This window comes from Rhopalosiphum padi, chromosome 2 (genome assembly GCF_020882245.1).
Source record: "Rhopalosiphum padi isolate XX-2018 chromosome 2, ASM2088224v1, whole genome shotgun sequence".
Lineage (NCBI taxonomy): Eukaryota > Metazoa > Arthropoda > Insecta > Hemiptera > Aphididae > Rhopalosiphum > Rhopalosiphum padi.
The window spans coordinates 41,772,438-41,795,551 of record NC_083598.1 but is presented as its reverse complement, the minus strand read 5'-3'; the positions used below and the strand labels follow the sequence as shown (position 1 = coordinate 41,795,551).

At 25.5% G+C, this 23,114-nt stretch overlaps 2 protein-coding genes across 2 annotated transcripts; one reads left to right on the top strand and one right to left on the bottom strand.

Moving 5' to 3' along the window:
* Positions 1–35: 35 nt before the first annotated feature.
* Positions 36–10,432, bottom strand: LOC132920240 (SANT and BTB domain regulator of class switch recombination-like). The gene is made up of 14 exons (XM_060982480.1): positions 9,508–10,432; positions 9,303–9,415; positions 9,100–9,213; positions 8,865–9,018; positions 8,628–8,783; positions 7,249–7,359; positions 5,598–5,818; positions 4,742–4,800; positions 3,158–3,305; positions 1,916–1,987; positions 1,637–1,774; positions 651–852; positions 348–541; positions 36–258 (listed from the first exon to the last, which is right to left on the bottom strand). The coding sequence occupies exons 1-14, from the start codon at positions 10,014–10,016 to the stop codon at positions 116–118; spliced, it is 2,334 nt and encodes a 777-aa protein (XP_060838463.1). The 5' UTR covers positions 10,017–10,432; the 3' UTR covers positions 36–115.
* Positions 10,433–14,959: 4,527 nt separating this feature from the next.
* LOC132921126 (malate dehydrogenase, mitochondrial) lies at positions 14,960–21,231 on the top strand. The gene is made up of 7 exons (XM_060983979.1): positions 14,960–15,248; positions 15,583–15,780; positions 16,912–17,079; positions 19,442–19,567; positions 19,640–19,777; positions 19,859–20,050; positions 20,816–21,231. The coding sequence occupies exons 1-7, from the start codon at positions 15,189–15,191 to the stop codon at positions 20,945–20,947; spliced, it is 1,014 nt and encodes a 337-aa protein (XP_060839962.1). The 5' UTR covers positions 14,960–15,188; the 3' UTR covers positions 20,948–21,231.
* Positions 21,232–23,114: the final 1,883 nt, after the last annotated feature.

The window sequence follows — 23,114 nt, the reverse complement described above, 5'->3', positions numbered from 1 at the left end:
TTTTTTTTTTTTTATCATAAATTAAACTCCTTCAGTTAAAACGATAACAAACATATTATATATTACTTTTAAATAATAACTGTAACAAATAATGTTTTTTAATATTTTTTTAAGGTTAAGAATTAGGTGGTTTAGGGGTTTTTTTTAGCTTAGTTTTCAATTGTACAGCTTTCGGCTCCACGGTACTTGTCGGTCTTTGAGCATTTTTTGGGTCGATTTTTGATAGAAGTTCAGTTTCGAGTTTTACGTAATAACCACCTAAATATATATTATATACATAATAAAAAATGTAATATTATAATATGAAGTGTTCCTATACTTTAGTGTATGTATTTCATAATAATTACCAGATCGTTGACTAATATCAACAACAGGATTGGTGGTAGTAGTCAACACTTGACTGCAATCTGCATTCGAATTACCATTTTGATGTAACAGATGATGTATAATTTGTCTAAAACAACGTTCTTCGTATTCTCTCTGATTGTCCTGATTGCAACGCATTGGTGCCGTCAACGACCATTGATATGTGCCAGAGTATCTTTGAAATGAAAAATGTTATCAATTATTTACAATATATTGTATAGACTATAGACTATAAACATATTACCTAAATATTTACCGAACTTATTAGAATACAGCGGAGTTACCTGTATCTTTGTTTCAGTGTTCTGATTGCTTTCGAAGACCGTTTAATCTTTTGTTGTCTATTGTTATAAGTTGTCTTTTCCGAATGAGTCGAATCACTGTCACTGAAACTCGACAACGAATCTTCGACTTCTTCAAATGACGATCCAAACGACAAACGATCATTCAATGGAACTTCAGTCGCTTCGTATACATTATTGTCACCTATTATTTTGGGACAGAAAAAGAATGGCATTTTTCACAATTATATTTTCGTATCACCAATGTACCTATACTTAATTAATTATCTGTGTTTAAATTGATCGCAGTATTGGGTAAGTTACTTTTAAAAAGAAATTAAATTAATTTATATTTCAATAAGAAAAGTAACTTTCACGCTACAAAAAAAAAACAATCGGTATACGGTATATATATAAATATATATATATTATGGTATATTATTTCTCTTATTTTTATTATAAATATTAAAATAATTTTAACAGGACAAAACAAGAAATTTATTCAGAGAAGGATTTACTATAAATAAAGTACAAAGCAAGTAAACATTTTTTCAAAACAAGGAAAATTGAATTGTAACGAGTTAAAGCTAATATAATAGATATTCATCATAGATATTTATAGTAGCAATAAGACACCTACTTATTATAATATTTTTAATTTTCCGATTAGTTAATATATTTTTTTCGTTGGAAACACGTTATATTTTAGGAATTAATTATCAAAAATAATTTCCAATACCATTTAAAAAAAAAAACGAAATTACGCTACAAATTGGCAAGGGTAATAGAATACAACCACCGTCTCTACTATATTCTTAAATTACTTAAATGAACAAATATTACAACTTTACAAGCCGCGCACGCAATAAACGAAATATTTTTTGTAATAATTAATCAATTAATATGAATTAATATACATTTGCATAAAATACAGTCATAATTATAAATTATAATAATACGTGTTTATGCATTGTAATATTATGTTTTACTTGTACTAGGCGATACGGGTCGTTTAGCGAAAGGTTTATCCCACAATTCCGTCAACAGTTGTCTCTTGTTTGATGACGTGCCCATCACAATATTATCCCACCAAAACTGCGATTTCCTTGACGTACCTTCGTTTGAAGCTATAAATAAAGCACAAAAACACGATTATGAAGTCTGAAAAACTGCGTACGTGCTCCTACTTGATTTCTATATTATAATTATATTATTATTGTGGTATAATATATAAATCTGAGCTATATAAGTATAGTATAATAGTATACCAATAAACGGAGCGAACCGATGAGATTCAGTGGCCCAAGCCTTATTGTTTTGATCGTTGCTCTTTACATCGCCTGTTTATAAAATGAGTGAAAGAAAAATAATTATTAATAATTAAAGTATTTAATCATTTCGATAAACATGCATTACATGAGTTACGTGCTACTTTCGACAATCGATCACATTTTTAAAACAGATTTTAAAAATCGGTAATTTATATGTTGTAATATTGTCAACAAATACCTTCACAAATAAAATTTGACCTTTAAATTAATATATTATAAATACAGTAAATTTATTTTGAATTGTTAATAATATTTTTTTTAAATTATTATAATTGTATAATATTTTATAATTGACAATAAATTTACAATTTGTAGATGTAGGTACATTGTACATCAAAATCTTATTTTGTATATTTGTAAAAAAATTCTCTATACGTATATTTTACAAGAAACAATATTAAAAATGTATACATATAATATATATATATATATATATATATTTCACTATAAAGCCTATAAAGACCCAAAACGATTTAATCTATAGTATGTTCTGTAATAAAATTAGTTCACGAGTTCTCTTATAAAATTTGGTTATTTTATATAATAATTTTTGTTATTACCATTTAAAGCAATAAAAATGAGGGTGGTTTCTGGTAAAATAGTGAATCTTGTTGGTTTTTTGAAGGGATTAAAAGTAAAATATTCCCAATACTTTTTGATAAATGGGAAAAACAAAAAAGTAATGTACAACGAGAATTATTATGCGAATCCAACTTTTGACAGAACCAATTTTATCTTTCATTGTAACTTGAAAACAAATTACTGTAGATACTTAAAATTCAAATGTAATAATTATTTCAAAAAATAATTCTATATATTAATTTAAAATTTAATAGTTCAAAAATAAGTAAAAGTATAATAGTATTAAAAAGTATGATATAAGTATTTTAAAAAATGGTTTTTAAGTACCTATGTTTAAAAATTTCAAAAATCATAATTTGAACAAATGTTTTAATGTTTTATTTAAGAAAAAAAGGGGGCGAGCATGATTGCTAAATCAATCAGTATATAATTTTATTATAAACTTAAATTTATCTTCGAAGTTTAGTATTTTTTTCAAAAATGTATTGTTTGTATAGCATCTTTTTTTTAAAGTAGGTCAAAGGTAAAATTAAAATTGTCGGTAAACACGTGCCAGAAATGGCAAGACATCTTCGTATGAGCACCATAACAGCCTACCATGCGCATCCATAAGTTTTGTAATCCCATTTGAGAAAAACATAGGTGGATCGGTGATGGTTAAGGATGGAAACATTTGCATAACTTTATATGTTTCTATTTCGGCTGTATGTTCAAGTAACGGAATGTGCTCTCGATAGTGACAACCCTGTTTAAACATAATACATAATAATTGTTTATATTCCTTATATCATATTCAGCAATGACAATTGTGTTAATAGTATTATTAATTATTATAAACTCGTTACTTTACGATTTGTTTGTATAATAATATTATCATTAAACAAATTAATATATGTACGCGATGGGACTTAACTCAATCCGTTAACTAAATAAAACGTCATCAAGACTGATTTTTATTTACACAAGCCATAATATAGATAATAAATTATTTTGTTTAATGCGATAAACACTTGACAATATTACATTTTATAATGTAATTATTGGATTAATACAATTACAAGAGATTATTAAATACATAGATAAGTCATTTAATATTGTATATTTGTGTACATTTTGCAGGGAACATAAATAGGTAGTTACCGAAATTAACATAATAATATTATGTTGTAATATAAATTATGGTGTTTATTCGTGTTATAAAATTAACGTTACACAAATAATACGTTTAATTAATACAATTATTGCTAAAACAGGAATAATTTGACATGCAAAGATAAAAAAACAAAAATATAAATATATAATCGTATTATATTAATGTTTGTCATCTACAATAACACGTGAAAATATAGTTCAATATGTTTTAATTTCCTGCAAAAATATGTTATATTATCAGGGACAGATCCAGAATATCAACTGGTTAGCGTCGACCCAGAGCCTATAAAGTTACATTTAAACATTTCACACGATGACATGCATACATATATTTCTCAATTTATTAAAAAAAAAAAAATTATAGTTTAATAATTTAATTGTAAATAACTATAGGGATCTCTGTCCCCTTTTCGCTTCGTTTACCAGCCGCCCCCATAAGCTCAGTCTAACCCTTCTGAAAAATTTCACTCGTGACCCAACGATTAATTGTAATAAATGATAAATTGTAATTTAAAATAAAATGTACAAAATGTTTTTGAATAAAAGAGAACTAAAAGTATTTAATAATAATAATTATTATTTATTTATTTTTTGGCTGCCACAACAATTGTACCTATTAGGTATATATGAAAAATAAAATGTACACATAACTTAAAAATAATTCCAAGTATTATATAATATTTTTGGCATATATTCAAATCAATGTTCCCCTCCTCCGCAGATGAAACGGTATATCTGATACTTTTTAAGAAAAACTTAATACTTCTTGATGAAAGAAAAATAATACTTATAATCTCTTATTATTGTCTGTAAAATGTCAAGTTATTAATATTATTAATTGGATGTTTGAATTGGGATTTATTAAACTAATTATTCGTGCCATCATATACAAAACTCATCTTTGCAATGGCATAGTAAAAAAACAGGATTATTATTAAGCAGAATAATAAATCAATACACGCTGATGAATAATTCTTCAATTATTAAATTGAACATTTATAAAATTTTTAATCTTTTGTGGAAACTTACAAATGGATTTTTGATTGGCTCATATTTAAAAGTTTTTTCGTTGCAACATGGATAACGACCTAAAAATATACAAATAAGTTTTATATAAAGATACATTTCACTGGTGACAATTATTTTTAATAACTAAGTACAAATTTTAACATAAAATTACTTTAATTTACATTAACATAAATTATTAAATAGGCACCTAAACAAGATAAGAAATGGTGGATCTAAAGCTCAACCAACGACTCCCCTCGAGTTATTTCAATTTTTCAACACGACTCTAAATTAAGAAGACTCCCTAAATACATGAAGTTTCATCCGCCCATCTCATGATATTTGTACAAAACTTGTATCAATATTTTGCAAGTAATTTGCAATTTAATGTAGCAATCTCGTGTTGAGTATTTACACGCGTATTTTTGCTTTTAAAATTGGGAAAAGCCAAATTTATTAAAAGCTCCCCCAAATTATCGTATTAAGCTCAAGCTTTTTAATTAATAATTAACAACTTCCTCTCTATAAAAAAAATGTACAACCTCATATAATTATTCAGGGATTGGTCATTCAAGGAAATGATGTTTTTTCACATAAGCTGTAATTTTAGTTGCTAAAATATGAACATATTTAAGGTTAATACAACGATGTGGTGAGTTCTTCATTAATTTTCCTACACTACCAATTCGGAAATATAAGATTTCAGTGTTAATATCTACGAGATTTTAAATTTTTTCCGTAGGTTGCAATTTTTTTTTTTTTAATATTAATAATATTAATATTATATTGTATTCAGTGTTTTCACAATACGTCATTGCTGTATACATAGCTATAGTAGCCTTTACACAACAATTATAATACAAGACATAATTTTTACCAATAGGGTAATAAAGATATCGATTGTTTTCCACCGGATAATACTGTGGCTGTTGCGTATGGAATTGACACCACCTTTGATTCTTGACCGGGTACATGTATTGGCAACGCGAACACCGCATGAAATGGCACTCTGACCATAGAGACCAGTAAACAATTCGCCAACACTTGTATTTAGAAAACAACGACTTCACGTGATCGTTTAATGTCCATTTTGAATCTCTGTAGTAGTAATGTATAGTAAGTATAACCAATCGAAATTAAAAATAAGTGATACTCTTTATTTATTTTTAATTTTAATTCAACTCGTACATTTTACTATCAAGTATACTGTATACATAATAGTATACTCTCAATCAGAAACATAGCAAACATAAACAATAAGAAAAATAATATTAATTATAATAAGAAAAATAATAAGATATAATTATTAGGTACTATAATGTTTAAAATGATAAAACACATTTTTGAGTAAATATCAAACATGTATTTTTGAATAAATAATAATAAAAATTGGTTTATAAGTAAATAAGTGGCTTAGCACCAAAAATTAGAATTCAATTTAATAAGTCATGATAAGGATAAATATGATAATAATAAACAAATTAAATATTAATATTTACACCTTTTATTTTTAGAAGCATAATAAATCAATAATACTTATTATTTATTTCAATATCCATTTTGATTCATTAACATTAAAATTCATTCATTAAGTAGGTACTTTAGTACTTATAAGTATCAAATCATTTAATCATTTAATCTATATTATTATACATATCAGACTATAGAAGCCCTTTTTCAGTTGAAACTGTTCACGACTATTGTCACTATTTTACTATTCTAAAATTGAGTAACAAATTCATAATACTGCGACATAGGAAAATATATCTTTAGGGCATTAATTTAATGAATCCATTGGGTTAGTAAGTTAGTTAGCACTGTTTTTCTGTATTTCATTTCATTTTTCATAGTTTTACTTTTAATATCGATTTATTAATAAGCAGTTTAATTTAAATTGTCTTTATATAAATTATAAGGTGGTTTAACAACATAAAATTAACTATTGCATACTTTTGAACGCTACAAGCGTCTTGTTGAAATGTCTGAAATTGATTTAACATTTTCAATAGAAAAAAAGTTATTTAAATATGTATAATAGATGGAAACCCTTTAGTACTAAATGCGTTACAAATATTATTAAAAATTATTAAAATAAGTTCTATGTTTATAAGGTCACTTTATATTTTCTTGGAACTGTAGGAGACATACCATTTCAACAATATTACAATATTATAATAAAAAGATTAATTAAACTCAATTTAATTTATTATACTTTTTAAGATTTTTGCGGGGTAATAATTTAACATATTTATATATTATAATATAATATTAGTTAATAATTAATATAATCTAAATTTCTCTCAGCATGACTACGCAATGCTCTTAATTCTGAGAATAGATCAATTTTAAAATAATTAAATTTATTATAACGTAAGAACAATCTATCTTAAGATTGAAAAATATGATAAAATATTATTGAATGATAGTGCTAGAATATTTAAAGCAAATAACTTAATATTATACTAATTTATACATACTTACAAGATAAATAGATATAAAATATCAATGCAGAGGAAAATATATATTACCTTAAATGACAAGCAATGACACTTCCATTTTGAGCAATCTTAAAAGTTGGTGGTTTACAAGGTATCCTGCCAGCAACGCTTGGAACCAAAATCATATTACATCGACAGCAACTAAAAATAGATCAGTTAAATTATTTTGAGATCTCAATAGACGCTATGATATTTATATAGGCATTTTAATGACAGTAATTGAAAACATTTAAATCGATTTATTTAAAACAAAACTGTGGTATTATTGTATTAAAGCTATACGAAACCTTACCAACTTATTATAAACATATGATTAATAAAAAAAAACCTTGTTTTATATGATTGACTTAAATTATATCTAGTTCTGATAAAATTTTAGATATATTACCTTATTAAAATTATAATAAATAATTATTTTATAATAATGACCAATACTGAATATTTTAATTTTAATTAAATCATAGAAATAAAACTAATATATATATATGTGTGTGTTTAAAATAATTATTAGACATAAAAAAATGTAAAATAAAGGTACACACTATGTTTATTCACTCGGTCTATTTTATTAAACAAAATAAATTATAATTATTTTTAATTTTAATATTTATTCCTTGTAAATAGGCAATTCAATTAACATAAATGTATGTTTAAGTCACAAAAGTATTTTAAATATTATAAATAAAATTAATAACGAATGTTTCAATGCCTAAAAAAAATATGTTTCTACTTATGATAATAAATTATTAATAACGAAATAATAGTAAATCTAAAATTAATCTATAATATATAGAAATAATATCGTAATGTATTCTATTTGGCGGGTAATTGTAATAAGAATAATTGGTAATTAATCAATTAAGTTATAAAATTTGTTTTAATAATAGGTTTAAAACCTTTTAGTATAAATAATTTAGTAATTAATATTTAATTATATTTAATAATATAATGTTATGTATATATTTGTATTGTTGTACATATCTACTCAGATATCAAAAATTCATATTAATTACATAAAATAAGGGAATATTAGATTTTATATGACCATAATAATGAATGAATTATTATTTAATGAGATTGCTTATTAAAGAAACATTAATTGTGTTTTTTATATATTTTTAAGTAATACGAAAACGAAACTGATAATATAATATAAAATGTTATACAATATGTAATATTTATATTTAAGCTTGAACTATTAAATGAAAATATAATTTATCAATTTAATGTTTTAAAAAAAATGATTTGTCTATAATTTTAGTTTTTTAAATAGACAATTATGAAAATTAATTAATTATTCTTTTTAATTGTATGTTTAACATAATGGTCATAAAAATTTCAATAATTTTAAATTATTAAAATAACATTTATTAGGAGAAAATTATAAAAATTATATTCGTTTAACTTACTAGTAAGCATAAGCTAGTGTACTATAATGACCTAATTCACGTTTTGAATCCCGTTTGCATAAATCCCATATCAATTTTGTAAACAAACGTGATTTTAATTTATCCTTTACGTCAACCATATTTTCTACATCACAATTATTAAACTGATTTGATAATCTAAATGGATAAACGCAACCAAGTTTGACAGTTATTAAACCAAAAATGATAAACAATAATTATGTAAATTTACTTACAAACCTTGTAATAACTCCATCATTAACACACCCAAAACTTGCCGAAGACGATAATACATCATTGATATTATTTTTGCAAAATAGTAAACATTCTTGAAATAAAGGTTCCATTTGAAGAAATGATGCAGAAACTAAAATCGGCACTACATTTCCATTATCTGTACAAAAATATGAATATTTTTAAAAAAAAAAAATAAGATAATTATTATAATATTTAATTTAAAATTATAAATTAGTACCTAATGATGGCCACTCGTTTTTTGGTTTTAAATCCTTCTTAACCCACTTTATTAACCAGTCAAATATAGGTATTTCACAATGTACTGATATATCAATATCTTCCAACCGTTGTCCTAAGACATAAATAATTTTCAAATTCATAAAACAATGACAATAAATCATTATGGCTTTAACTTATTTATTAAATCTCTTATTTGTATACCTTTGGTCACCTCAGAAAAATATCCCATTTTCGAGATAAGTAGTCGCTTAGGACATCGAAATACTTTTTTTAATTTTTGAACAGCATCACATACGTTAATCTCAATTTCCGTACTTTTTTGATTTAAAAAATATATTAATAATGTACGAATGTATGATTAATGGAAAAAAAATGTTAACATAGTATTTTAACTGCGGGTACTTACTCCTTATTAGATCTGGACGAATTGTCGATTGTATTACATTTTGGTTTTGAATACGTTTTGTCTTTATTCGAAGGATTATTACTAATTTTGGAGCCAAACGATTCAAATGTTTTCAAAACATTTGTTGTCAACGTTTTTTTAACTATAAATGGAAGTACAGAGTCCAAAATACCTTCATTCATAATGTCTTTGAGCTTGTTTTTGAGAATACATTGCACTCGTTCGGTGCTTGTATTTAGCATTGTTCCTTGTCCCGTCTCGTTGTCGGTCGTGGTATTGGATTTTTTATCCGACAACCGTAAAAACAAATTATTACGAGACAGCTCAGTCCAATTGATGCAGCAGGTATCGTGTACTTGTTTTCCCTTGCCTGAAGTTAACACGTCGTTTATCCGATAGGCTAATATTAAAAAATCTAAAAATTCTTGTAAATCTATTCGATCACATTCGGAAGTCGCGCCTAATGCAGCAGTATCGAGTTTGTTTGATTCATCGGTTGATGAATTCATAACTCATGTAATAACGATTTGCATTTTCGTTGGGTTTTATACGAAATCACGGTACACACGCCCAACCCCGTCTTGTTATTTTTATTATTATTTTGAGCATGACGTATTTCATTTTATCCTAACTACTCATATAACTAAACACACTATAGACGATTACGTACAATATATAACGTCATCGTTTTTATAACTAAACAAACAATAACCGTACCGTATACGCATATTAACGCTTATAATATTGAACTATTGAACTTGATTGGTGAAAGATACCAAAAAAATATACATTATTTGACTAGAAAAAAAATAATGATTGTAGAGACGTATTTGTTTGTTTCTATAGGAACAATGATATACATATAACGCAATAAGGTTTCACAAAATAAGTCAAATTACGGTGTTTATATTTGGTTACCAAGATACAAAAGATGTTTAGAGATGTCATTATTTGTTATTATATTGATACATATATATATACCTATAGGTGGAAACAATGATGCTTAGTGGAGAGGGGAATCATGTGAATAAACTTTAAATAAAAAATGTAACTTATTTACTTTATTGGTAATATATTATAAGCTTATTTTTAGAAAATTCATATTAGTTGTAGAAACGATTTTTCTATTGAAATATATTGTCATACTGTTGTTGTTTCTTTTTGATAAGTATAAAAATTAAGCGCCATCGTGAAACACGCAGCGTAGTAGGTAGATATGAAACTATGTTATTATAATGACAAAAATGTGTACTGTACAGTAACATGACATATGCCCCTAAATTGCCTATACAAAGCGCCGTCAGAAAAAAATCATTGAATATTTTATCGACACGTGATTGTTGTTTTTTGACCAATCATTTTTTTTATATTTTATTAATGGATTTGTATAATATATTAGTAGACAATTATTTATTTTATAGATTAAATATTGGACGGCTTTACTTACGTCACGTTTTATCTATATTCTATATACATGAGACATAAAATGAACACATTATTCTAAAATTAACCGTTGATTATTTCCTCGTGCTTTATAGTTTTATCTCTATAGGTGTACATAAACAACAAGTGCTTAATTTTATTATAATTAATATGAAAAAATATCCACTAATTATAGCAGTAATAGCTTACTTGATATTTTCTACCATTCTCCTGATAAAGCAGTTGTATAAAATACAATTTGTTTATTTGTTTTATATATTGTCTACCACAGAGATAAAATAAACAAAAAAATATAACTATAAGTGTAAAGTGTCCAGTACCAATAATTTTTATAAATATATTATGACTCCATCGGATGTCACCTCGCAGACAGTCTTTTAAATTTCCTTAAACATTTTCTTACCAAAAACATTAACAACTTATTTTCCATAGTAGATTTAAATAATCCAGTTTCGTAATTTTTCTTTATCATATCACCGAAACTAGTTCAGCCGACTGACGTTGAGTAACCTTTGAACATTATTCTATGAAATCTAAAGACAGTTGTCAGATAAAAGATTTTAAAAATTCTAAGCGTTATTAGGTTGTATAAAAAGTTTTATAGAAATGTTATTATAATGTTCTATATTATAATATCCCAACTCCCAATCATTATAATAATATAGAGAAAAAAATCATCTCGTTTAACCACGCCTTTCGTCAATTTTCATATTTTTATTCACGACTTACGTATTTCAACGATAGTAACGATAGTGCGAACACAATTTGTCAGTCGAAATTGAATTCTAAGTTATAAGATTTTGAAGTTCAACAAATAGGCATACATTACGCGTTATAATGTAATACTTTTTAGCCCGATCTATTACACTGATAACACTTTACGATTAAATTTAGTGTCGTAAATACAATTGATTACACGTGCTTATTGTATTATAGTGCTATTATAATATTTTAATTATTATCATAAAAAAAAAATTAATTAATAGTTCACTTTTTACTATTTTTTCGTCGATAATTTCTGGACTTTGCACAACTATATAATTATATTGTCTGTTTTTTATTTTATTTTATTTTAACACACGTAATGCTACACTTGGTGAAAGACATTGCAGACATTTAAATATTTCACCAAATATAATATATATTTAAAATAATGATATCTTATTGACTATTCGAAAGTTTTTCAACAAACCACTAACTGTGAAGTATTTTCCGCTAAATACCTTAATGTTGAATTTATCCCATATTCATAAGTAATTTGGAGATACTCATAAAGACTTAAACCACGATCCAAAAACCATTAAATTTTGATTGATCATATATTTTAATACCTAGTTATAACATAAATGGAAAAATGTTGCAAAATTTCAACAGACTTCAAACAGCTATAACTTCTAAATCAAGTACCGACGACAATTTTTGATTGTACCGTTATTCTTAACTTATTAAAATACGGAAAAAACAGATTAAATATAGAGCCCAATGAGGTTTAAAATTTGTTTGAATCGTGAAGTGTATAACGACTTTAATTAAACTGAAATATTGTTTAACAAAAAAGCAGTATCTGTAATATAGAAAAATATATAATTTGAAACTAATGAATAATGAGAAAGGAAAATAGATTTTTTTTAAATAATTATTATAATATGCTATTCATTCTAAATACATTTAAGTGTAGCCAATGTAGGTATTAGACATGAGCTTAAATAGGATATAATAGTTACAAAGGCTAATCCTGTATAATCAAATTTAAAAATAAATACGAAATATAAAAACGTCTTCCCCTCGTAATTATTATTTTTTTATTATTATTATAGGATATACATTATACAGCTATTATGTTATAGTTACTCACAACGATATTTTAAACTATTTTCCATATTTTTGTAAGCACTCAACTTCAATTAATGTAAAATAAATACTTTCACAAGTTATCATAATAGGGAGTTGAACATATTTTACCATTTTTATTACCATTAAAACTAAAAAGGTTGACGTTTTTAGGTAAACCCTATAGGGATTGTAAAGGGTAAGGCCGTAAGGGTAATATATGGCTGCTCGAAAAGCAAAAATATAATATATACATTTTGTCCCTAAAGTCCTAAACTACGGTGTCACACTTGTACAATTTATAATTATTTCAGTGACAAATAAATATACATAAATGTGGTTCTTACAATAGTAATTCTATAAGAAATGCGAATATCATTAAATTGAATTTTTCTTATAGATTATTGCGTTTAAAAAAACCACATTTAATTATATTGATTCATCGTGGCCTCCCTGAGATACAATACCTGTATACCAACACTTCTATAATGTGATATGGTATTTTGCGCCATCAATGATAGGTATATTTAAATACGTATGTAATATGCGCCAAAATATAATATTTTATATAATTTGCGCTGCGACAGAAAACGAAATGGAATATGTAATCTGCGCCACACTTTTACCGACTTTTGCCTAATCTAGTATAAACTAATAAAAAACAATATTGAACAGCGGTATCTTGATATTTACATGTCTGCATGATATCAATCGCATGTGCATTCTAGAAATGTAACTATTTAAATGAACTTAATTGATCAATGATTAAAAATACAATATGATCGTTATCATTTGTAAAAAAATTCATTAGTTGGCGTAAAAAGGGCGCAAATTACAATTTTTGAAGGTATAAAACGGCACAGATTACATAATGTCCTTTTATTTAGTTCTATTTGGCGCAAACTACGACCTTATTAAAAAGTGGCGAAAATTACAAATATATTTTTGGTGGAGGGGTGGGAGGTTGTTTTTAGACTTTTGGCGCAAATTACGTACGCCCACCCTAATATCTATTAAAATATAACTAGATACCTAACTTTTTTTGTTTTTATAAATATGTAGCTACAATGCTACACTAGAAATATCTTTTAACATAAAAATGTTATTGAATCATAAAACATATTTTTGTATTTAAATGTGTATGTACGCAATTTATTGTGTTTTAATACTAATATACTATTTTGCGTTAATTTAAATTTAAAAAAAAATAGGTGGTAGATATCAACGTCTCGACTCAAGATAGATGACATACTGAACCACAGCCGCCTATCCTGATATATATAGCGATCTATGATTTATGTTGAACAGCTATAATAATTAATATCTATCCACAGCCCTTCGCCCATGCAATGCATCATCATGAGTATGGTTGCGACAATATGATGTATAGATATGCGTAGAACTACCAACGGAATATGATTCATAAAATCATTTCACTCATTTAGTTATTAAAATTTAAATCATCTATAATCAATATTCAGATACCTATTCTATATTTTATGTACAAAAAAGATAGATATGTACAGATACTCATTAGTTCTAAAGCTCTTAGCTGTTTTGATAATATTTTCAATCTATACAAAGTTGTACGATAAGACGTAAGGTGACACTATAATGTTTACAACGAGAGCTTTCAACAGTGCCACCTGACAAGATATACAATTTTTAAAGTTTTTTTTTTTTCAATAAATTTCATATTTATTGAATGACAACATATTATACATTTTTAATTTCGTATTCCGAAACAGAATATTTCTCGGACGATACATAAAAAAATATTATGTACATATATAAATCCACCCTGATTTATACGTCTTGTTAGTTATTACTTTATAATTTGTAATCGATAATAAGTAGTACAGTCTACAGAGTTGTAGTAATGTACTAATGTAGTATGTTCAGTAATAGTATCTAATATCTTATGCATATTTTGTCCACGTCCATACGACATCATCGAACTCGAGGTGGATATATCCATTATCCACCTTGACATCCACCTTGATCAAACTATAATAAACAGCACTGTTCCGTGATGGTACTATAATTGTTTACACAATAAAATTGTGACGATAATAGTTTGTGAATTTGTTACTAGAGAGCGGTTGTACAGATGTTGTGTCGCCACACGTCAATCGCCATTTTTGATAAGGAAAATATCGAAACCGACCATCTTTCTGTTTCTATATCTTTCCTTCTTTTCCGTTTTCGTGCCGACTTTGTACTGACGTAGGTGTACGACTCTGGCACTCTGCCGTCTCTACCTCAAAACTCTTATAACCGTACGACTAACGTGTTATTACTTATTATTACTACAACTACCTACATCACTAGTGCTCCTCGCAGTTACCTTTTATTATTAATTATATTTTTTTGTTATTACTTTTGAATTCCGTCTTACGACTATAAATATGTTTTCCAAAGTATTCAAGAACATCGTTAACCAAGGAGCTAGACAGTATTCTTCAAAGGTAATAAAATACATGTTTTATAACGATACCTACCACACATTTGATGAAATAATTTAGGTTTTATGTTATCCTGTTAACTATTGATTGGCAATAGAAAATGTTTAACTCTAAGTATTTGCTAAAATTTGTAATGTGAATGTGTTTTTTAAAATCTTGACCATCATGTCGATTAATTACACAATATTACCTATTTTAAAATTCTTTATTTTTCTAAACATGATAAATATTATATTTCATACATGTGATTTGTATTTATTATGTATTTTTCCATGTACCTGTCCTCATATTTTAATAAATTAAATTATTTATACTTGTATGTTGTATATATTTATAGAAAGGTTTAAAAGTAACAGTATGTGGAGGTTCAGGCGGCATCGGTCAACCCTTGTCCTTATTGTTGAAACAAAGTCCACTCATCACGGATTTAGCTATTTATGATATTGCTCCAGTAACTCCAGGTGTAGTTGCTGATTTGAGTCATATGGATACTAATTCAAATGTAACCAGTCACGTTGGATTGGACAACTTAAAAGTATGTATTTGTAAGAATTATTTAGTTTTTAATATAGACAGTAATTAGTATTCATAGGTACAATCAAAAAATTATAAAATTTAAAAAACAAATAAAAAAAAAATGTTTGCAGTCACAAATTGATAAAATATGCTCCTTTATATTAAATAACAGCCATAATAATATAATATCCATAAATACTAACAAATTATCAAATAAATAAAATTCAATGCTTTTACGTTGATTTTTAATTAATTCTAAACTAATTTGTGTTTAACAGTTTTAAATTTTTTAAATGATACAACTTTATAAAACCATCCCTAATCAAATATAACCTTTATGAACTGTGGATAGCCCTACTGATAATATTACATAATTTTACATTATGTAAAGATTGTTAGTTAAATCAATATTAACCAACATAACAATATAAATGTTAATCTTTAGATATATGCCAATATAAAATAAAATATCTAAATGATTTAACTAAAATATTAAGATTTAAATAAAAATATTTAAAAAAGAACAAAGATTGAAATATAATGTAATATTTAAGTCATTTAAGAGTATTTTTACTCTATTTCATTAAGTTAATAGGTACCTAAGTAATATTTAAAAATAAAATACTCATCAGTGAGTTTTCTAAATAACTATTTAATGTTTATTGAACCAAATTAAATTTTAAATAATAAGTGTAAGTGGTTAGTGTTTAAAATTGTATAAATTATATTTTGTAGCCCATTTCTTTTATACATATATTTACAAAAAGTTATATTGTACCAACATAATTTTTTTCTTTCTAATTTATTGTATAATACTTAAATTATTAAAAAAAATTGTGTATATAAGATAATGAGAGAATATTTATATGTTTAGTATATAAATAACACATTGTCCTTAGTTTTTACTTATATTATTGCCAATATGTTTATTTTCTTGGCAGTCATAAATTTAATAAATTCTAAAAATAAATCATTATATGTTTCAAGGAAAAGTTTTGATTGCCAATTTTTTTACTTCCTAAATTGTATTAGATAATAAGATGTCAATCTTTGAAATTGGTATAATTTTTTTTTAACTTGTTATATTAATATCCCTTCTTAATTTAATATTTTATTTTGATGTAATTTTATGTATTTACTTTTTTTTTAGGATGCAGTTGCTAATACCGATGTAGTTATTATCCCAGCAGGAATTCCTCGTAAACCTGGTATGACCCGAGATGATTTGTTCAATACAAATATTTCAATTGTATGCGATATTATTAAGGTTATTGGACAAGTCAGTCCTCATGCTCTTGTTGGAATTATATCAAATCCAGTAAGTACCTACCTTTATATATTTGACTATATAAAATATTTCATTCAATACTTAAACTTATTGGAAAGTAATAAACTATTACCTAAAATATTCTTTTCATTAGACAACATTCAACATGTTGTGGGTGCTAATAACAAGGAAGTGATTTTGTGTTCAATTTGTATAATAGTTAAGTTTTGAATTAAATAATAATTGTAAATATAGATTAAGTGTATTTGAAACAATCAATAAAATAAAAATTAGTTATTACAAAATAAATAAAAAAAACTTTTAAACAATTTAAATATGTGTTCATTTAAAAATAAAAATAATTCTTTATTTTTTTATTATAGTATTAGGACTAGATTTACAATAATTAATTATAATTATTATATTTTATTTAAGTAAATAAATGTAATGTATTGCTCTTATTTACCTTAATTTTTTTATAATATAAATATTTAATTTATCACTTATAAATTTTCTTCTAGTCTAGTAAACATTTTGAAAAGTTTTTAAAATAACTATTTTAATTACTATTTTATTTCTTATTTTTTTAAGTATTGAAAAATATTAATATTTTTTTTTTTTTTAATCTTTATTTTTCAATAAATTAAAAAAAAAAATTATTACATTTTATTCACAGTACCTACTAACGATAATAAACAATAAATTCTGGGTATAAAGTGTTGTCATCGTATTTAACATATACTTTACCTGTATTACTTAAAGAAGTATCATTTTCACATTTTGTTGGTACATCTAAGTCATAGTTACTTACTTTAAAATATATTCTTATTCCCAAGAAGAACGATCTATTTGTATAGTCATAATCTTCCAGTACATTTTGTCGATAAACACTGACTAAAGGTGATGCTTTAGAGAAATCACTAAATATGATTATACAATATTAATTTTATTATACTAATAATATCATTTAACGTTTATAATATTAATTGATATGTGCAAGTTCTAAAGTGCTTTTGCTTAGGTCAACAGCTAGTCAATTGCTTAAGATGAAGGCATTTTGTGTGGTCTTTGTAATGTAAAAAATGTTGTAAACAACATATATTAGCTAACATATTAAATATGAATTCAGCAAAAATAAATTTTGCGTAATTTTCTTTTATTAATAGTTTAGTTTTAAACTAAATTGTGTTATAACTAAGTTATGATATTTTTGAATTATCATCTCATTTTAAAATTTTAAATATCAATAAAAGCCAATAAGGTAATCTAGATAATATTTTAATTTTAATTGTATTACCTTTGATCAGTTCATTAATATTACTAATAACAAAAAATTGGATCTGCTGTACTGTATTTTGCTATGTGTAAACAGAAACAAAATATGTGGGTTAGGTGTCCTTTTAACAAACTTTATAACTCGATAAATAAAAATCTTCTCATGGTTTAGAACTGAAAAACACTGTTCTCAAAATGTAAATTATAAATAATAGATACTCACCAATCTAAAGTCATTGTTATACTTTGATTTTTAAAAATTGTATTTGTAATTAATCAACCAACACTCTTGTAGTATTGTTAACTACTGATCTAACTTATTTTCTATATTAAATATACTTTTATTATACCGAAGTTCATTGTATGATACTAAGTACAATTTTAGGTATAATTCTTTGTTCTAGATTTAATTATTGTGAATTTATTATTTTGTTTACTTTGTAGTTAGTAGATATTATTCTGTATTATTGTCTATTAATATTTAGGTACTAATGTCTTAACTATTGAAATAGTATACACTATGTATACAAATAATTTAATTTATCATTTCAGTCGAGTTTAAAGTATAAATAATAATAAATTCAGTTAAATGTTAAATAAGAAAAACTGTTTATTTGTTTATAATAATATCAAATTTATTAATATCATTTACTTGAAATGTATTGTATATTTGTTACCCCAAATAATATGTCTGTAATATTTATAATTCTTCTCATACATACAGTAAATTTAAAAGTATTTTATAGCATAAAATATAATGGCATATTATCAATTCTGGACTTAACTGCTTTAAAATATTTTTTCATAAAATTTATTTGTCATGTCTCTTGGTCCAACTTCAGTAGCAATATCCAATTTCTATACTATGTCCAGCAAGAGAACACACCAATTATATGCATTTTGACCTGACACTGCCCTCAAGACCACTGTCGATATGATAGGGTATTGCTTGAGAATGTATAGAACAAATTTTTGTCAAGACGCGGCATGTTCTCTCGCTGGACAGAGTATATTTGCATTAACATTTTTCTGATTTATTTTCAGTTCGTTATTAGTTTATATTTAATTTTATTGATCATTAGTTAACATTAGTTACTGTGAGGTTTTAATATATTATATAATTGTATATTTTATTTAGGTCAACAGTGCTGTACCAGCTGCTGCAGAAATATTGAAGAAGCTTAATGTTTATGATCCAAAAAGGTTATTTGGTGTGACCACTTTAGATATTGTCCGATCTAACAGATTCATTGCTGAACTTAAAGTAAGTATTGTCTGTTTATATAATTGATGGTATATATTTTATATATTTTATTAATAAATATCTATTTTGTAGTGTCTTAATGCTACTGATGTCAACGTTCCTGTAATCGGTGGACATTCCGGACCAACAATAATTCCCTTAATATCTCAATGCACACCTCAAGTGAAGTTTGACCATGATGTGCTCGTAAAACTTACAAAACGTATTCAAGTAATATATTTTTTTATTAATTAGACTTTTGTGTTTAATTTTTATACACAATTTAATAGTAAAAATCATTTATTTTTTCAGGAAGCTGGTACTGAAGTTGTACAAGCTAAAGCCGGAGCAGGCTCTGCAACCCTGTCTATGGCGTTTGCAGGTGCCAAATTTACAACTTCTATGTGTAGAGCAATTCTTGGGGAACCAAATGTCGTAGAATGCTCATTTGTAGAGTCGACAGTAACTGATTCACCATACTTCAGTACACCAGTTCTCATTGGGGTAATTTTGTGCTTATGTTGTTATTTTTTATGTATCATAAAAATTTATCTTCCAAGGCTATATATATATTATGAACAGCTTATATTAAATTTAATTAAATGCCATTCAAATCAATATCCAACATAATTATTTTGTTATTGAATACATTGTGATTGTGTAAAAATTATGATAATGGTTTCATAATAATTGCAATATTGCATATTTATGTATTCATATATTTTATACAATCATATTTTTTCTGTGCTTATCAAAATAAAATCATAGAACAATTAAAGTGATTCAATTTACTTATTTATCGGTTATTGATATTAAGTGATTTTAGAGTTGAGTGAATACTTGACTTGAATTTTTTTATTATTCTTTACTTAACTTTTTTATTGAAAAAAATAAATAAAAACTATAAATATATTGAAGTTTTTAAATTTTATGATGGTAAGAAATTAAGAAACTTCTTATTTCAAGTTTTTATCTATTTATTTAATTATTTAACTTATTAATTACTATATAATAAACTAATTTAAGTAAAAATAGAACCTTACAATGTCAGCATACACGGGAAATATTCTGTTCTCTTATAATTTAAAATACTTTTACTAGCAATTTTAAATACTCAACCCTTTTCGAGTTTGAGTTGTCAATTCGACATGACATACAAAAAGAACAATATTTGTTTAATTATAATTTATTCACATTGAAGTTGCAACTTAGACTCTACTGAACACCATCACCAGTATATAATTTTTAATTTTTAAATTTTTTTTCTAGAAAAATGGAATTGAAAAGAACTTCGGCATGGGTAATCTGTCCGATTTTGAAAAAGAATTACTAAAGGCTGCCTTACCCGAATTGGCTTCCAACATTAAGAAAGGAGCAGATTTTGGCAAGAACTACAAATAAATGCCATTATAAATAGATTACTTTAATTCCGATCCATTGTATTATTTACAACCACGTACTGCTACTTAAAAGTATTTAAATTGAAAATATGTCCTCTCTTCATTATACTTCTACATGACAACATTTTATGTTTACCGAATATTATTATATACAAGATTCTTATTTTACCCTAAATTAAATTATAAACATTAGACATATGATTTGTTATTTAATTATTTATTATAAACTAAGTGTCACAATAAATGCTAGTTTACGTAATAAAACTATAAAAAAGATATTACAAATTACTGTTTTTGTTTTCATTCTCGTCGCTGCAACTTTAAAAGAACAATGTTGTTAGGATGTTCTAATCCAAAAGTTCTTGAACTCTGTCAAGTATACAAATCTCTGATGAATAACTTTCAAAATGTGGTCTACATTTCCCAGTTTTATTTTATTTTGAAAAATTACTTTTTTTTTTTTATTTAAACAAGGCTTCAACTTCTGAGGTCATTAGCCTATAATAATTACATGATAATAACAGTTAAGTAAAGGTCTTACAACTTTGGGAATACATTATGTTTAACAATAGAGGGAGTTTGTGAAATATATGTGCATTTATTTTAATTTATTTTTTTAAATTTTTTTAGGTTTGTGAAAAACTTGTATATATTTTTTGAGTTCTCTTCGCCAAGTCCTTGTTGCATCGTTAATGGGTTTTATGAGAATTTGTCTAGAACTGTTGAACTTTGGGCGTTCTAGTGTGATATGTTTGATTGTTAGCACTTTGTCACAGAGTTCACAAGTCGGGCGGGGTCTTCCTTAGTTATAAGGTGCAAGTGCGTAAGACGGGAGTGTCCAATCCGAATTCTTGTGATGACTACTGCTTCATGCCAGGATGAGGGTGGGGGAGTTTTCCAAAGGTCGATTGATGATTTAATTTCTTTGAGTTTATTTGTATTTAAAGCCTTCTCCCACGAGTCTTGCCAGTGACTTTTAGTTAGGTTATTTATTTTTATGAGTGTGTCTTGAAATTACTTTTTTATATACAACTTTTTTTGCAATAAATCTCAGAAAATAATTAAGGTAACTCTATCAAAAATAAAAATAATATACTTTCTGATCCTCCCTGTTATTGCACTCGTATGTTATACGTCCACAGTCTAAACCATCAATAGCGCGCAATGATTCCACATAATTTGTATCGCAGACCACTATTAAAAACCACTGTTCTGTACTGTTATTGCATCAATGAAAAAAGAAGAAAATTGGTTAGCATAACGTTTGGTGTTTATGATTAATATACGCTATGTGGTGATGAATTCTTAATCGACATGCACACACTAAAACGATAATTGTTGCAGCCGTATACTCGCATAGGTATAATTAGGCTTTTAAAACTAGGTGGGGAAAGGCTTAAGTTAAATTAGTTAAAATTAAAAATATATTCTTTTTCAAAAGTTAGTAATGCTTAAATGCTTACTCTACACTTTATATAAATTAATAAAATAATATAATGTAAGTAATTATTATATTTTGTAATATATTTTACCAATTATTTTCTATAATTTTCCAACGCAACTGGTAATACCAACATGTTCTTGTAAATAGTATCTAGATTACAGATCTAGAATCTGTGATCTCAGTCACAGAAATATGGAAAATATCTCGCCTTAAATTCTTGATGGCGTACTTGAGCTACCAAAGCCCTCTCATCAGTTTCACCATGTTAGTTATTTTAAACAAAAAATTAACAACATTTGCCCCATGAATAAAATACGGTTATAGATGCAACCAATGCAAGTAAATTATGAAAAAAAGAAGCAATGCTCATTAATTAATTATTCCAATCTTAAATTTTTTATCATAATTTTCTTTTAAAACAAAATATTTATTTTCTGTTTAGTTGTGTTGTAATGATTTTAACAAATTCAAAACAAAAATTATACTGTCTTCATTTCAGTTACTATACGTTATCTATAATACATTTTTTTTTTTTTTAATTTTAATCATCGTTTAATTTTCATTAATGAAATTATCTAAAATACTAATCCATATATCGGCACTTTTTACAAGAATCATAATTACTAGAAATTTACCCAGGTCCTAAATTAGTAAATTATAGAAACGAGGAATTATAAACGACAAATTATATTATATAACATTTGAATACATTTATTTATCTAAA

Coding starts and splice junctions, on each gene's coding strand:
- LOC132920240 (XM_060982480.1), bottom strand. CDS start 10,016: ATGAATTCATCAACCGATGAATCAAACAAACTCGATACTGCTGCATTA. Junction 1,988..3,157: donor AAAACTTATGGATGCGCATG/GTAGGCTGTTAT, acceptor TTTTATAAACAG/GCGATGTAAAGAGCAACGAT. Junction 1,775..1,915: donor TCGGTTCGCTCCGTTTATTG/GTATACTATTAT, acceptor CTTTATTTATAG/CTTCAAACGAAGGTACGTCA.
- LOC132921126 (XM_060983979.1), top strand. CDS start 15,189: ATGTTTTCCAAAGTATTCAAGAACATCGTTAACCAAGGAGCTAGACAG. Junction 17,080..19,441: donor TTGGAATTATATCAAATCCA/GTAAGTACCTAC, acceptor TATTTTATTTAG/GTCAACAGTGCTGTACCAGC. Junction 19,778..19,858: donor AACTTACAAAACGTATTCAA/GTAATATATTTT, acceptor TTATTTTTTCAG/GAAGCTGGTACTGAAGTTGT.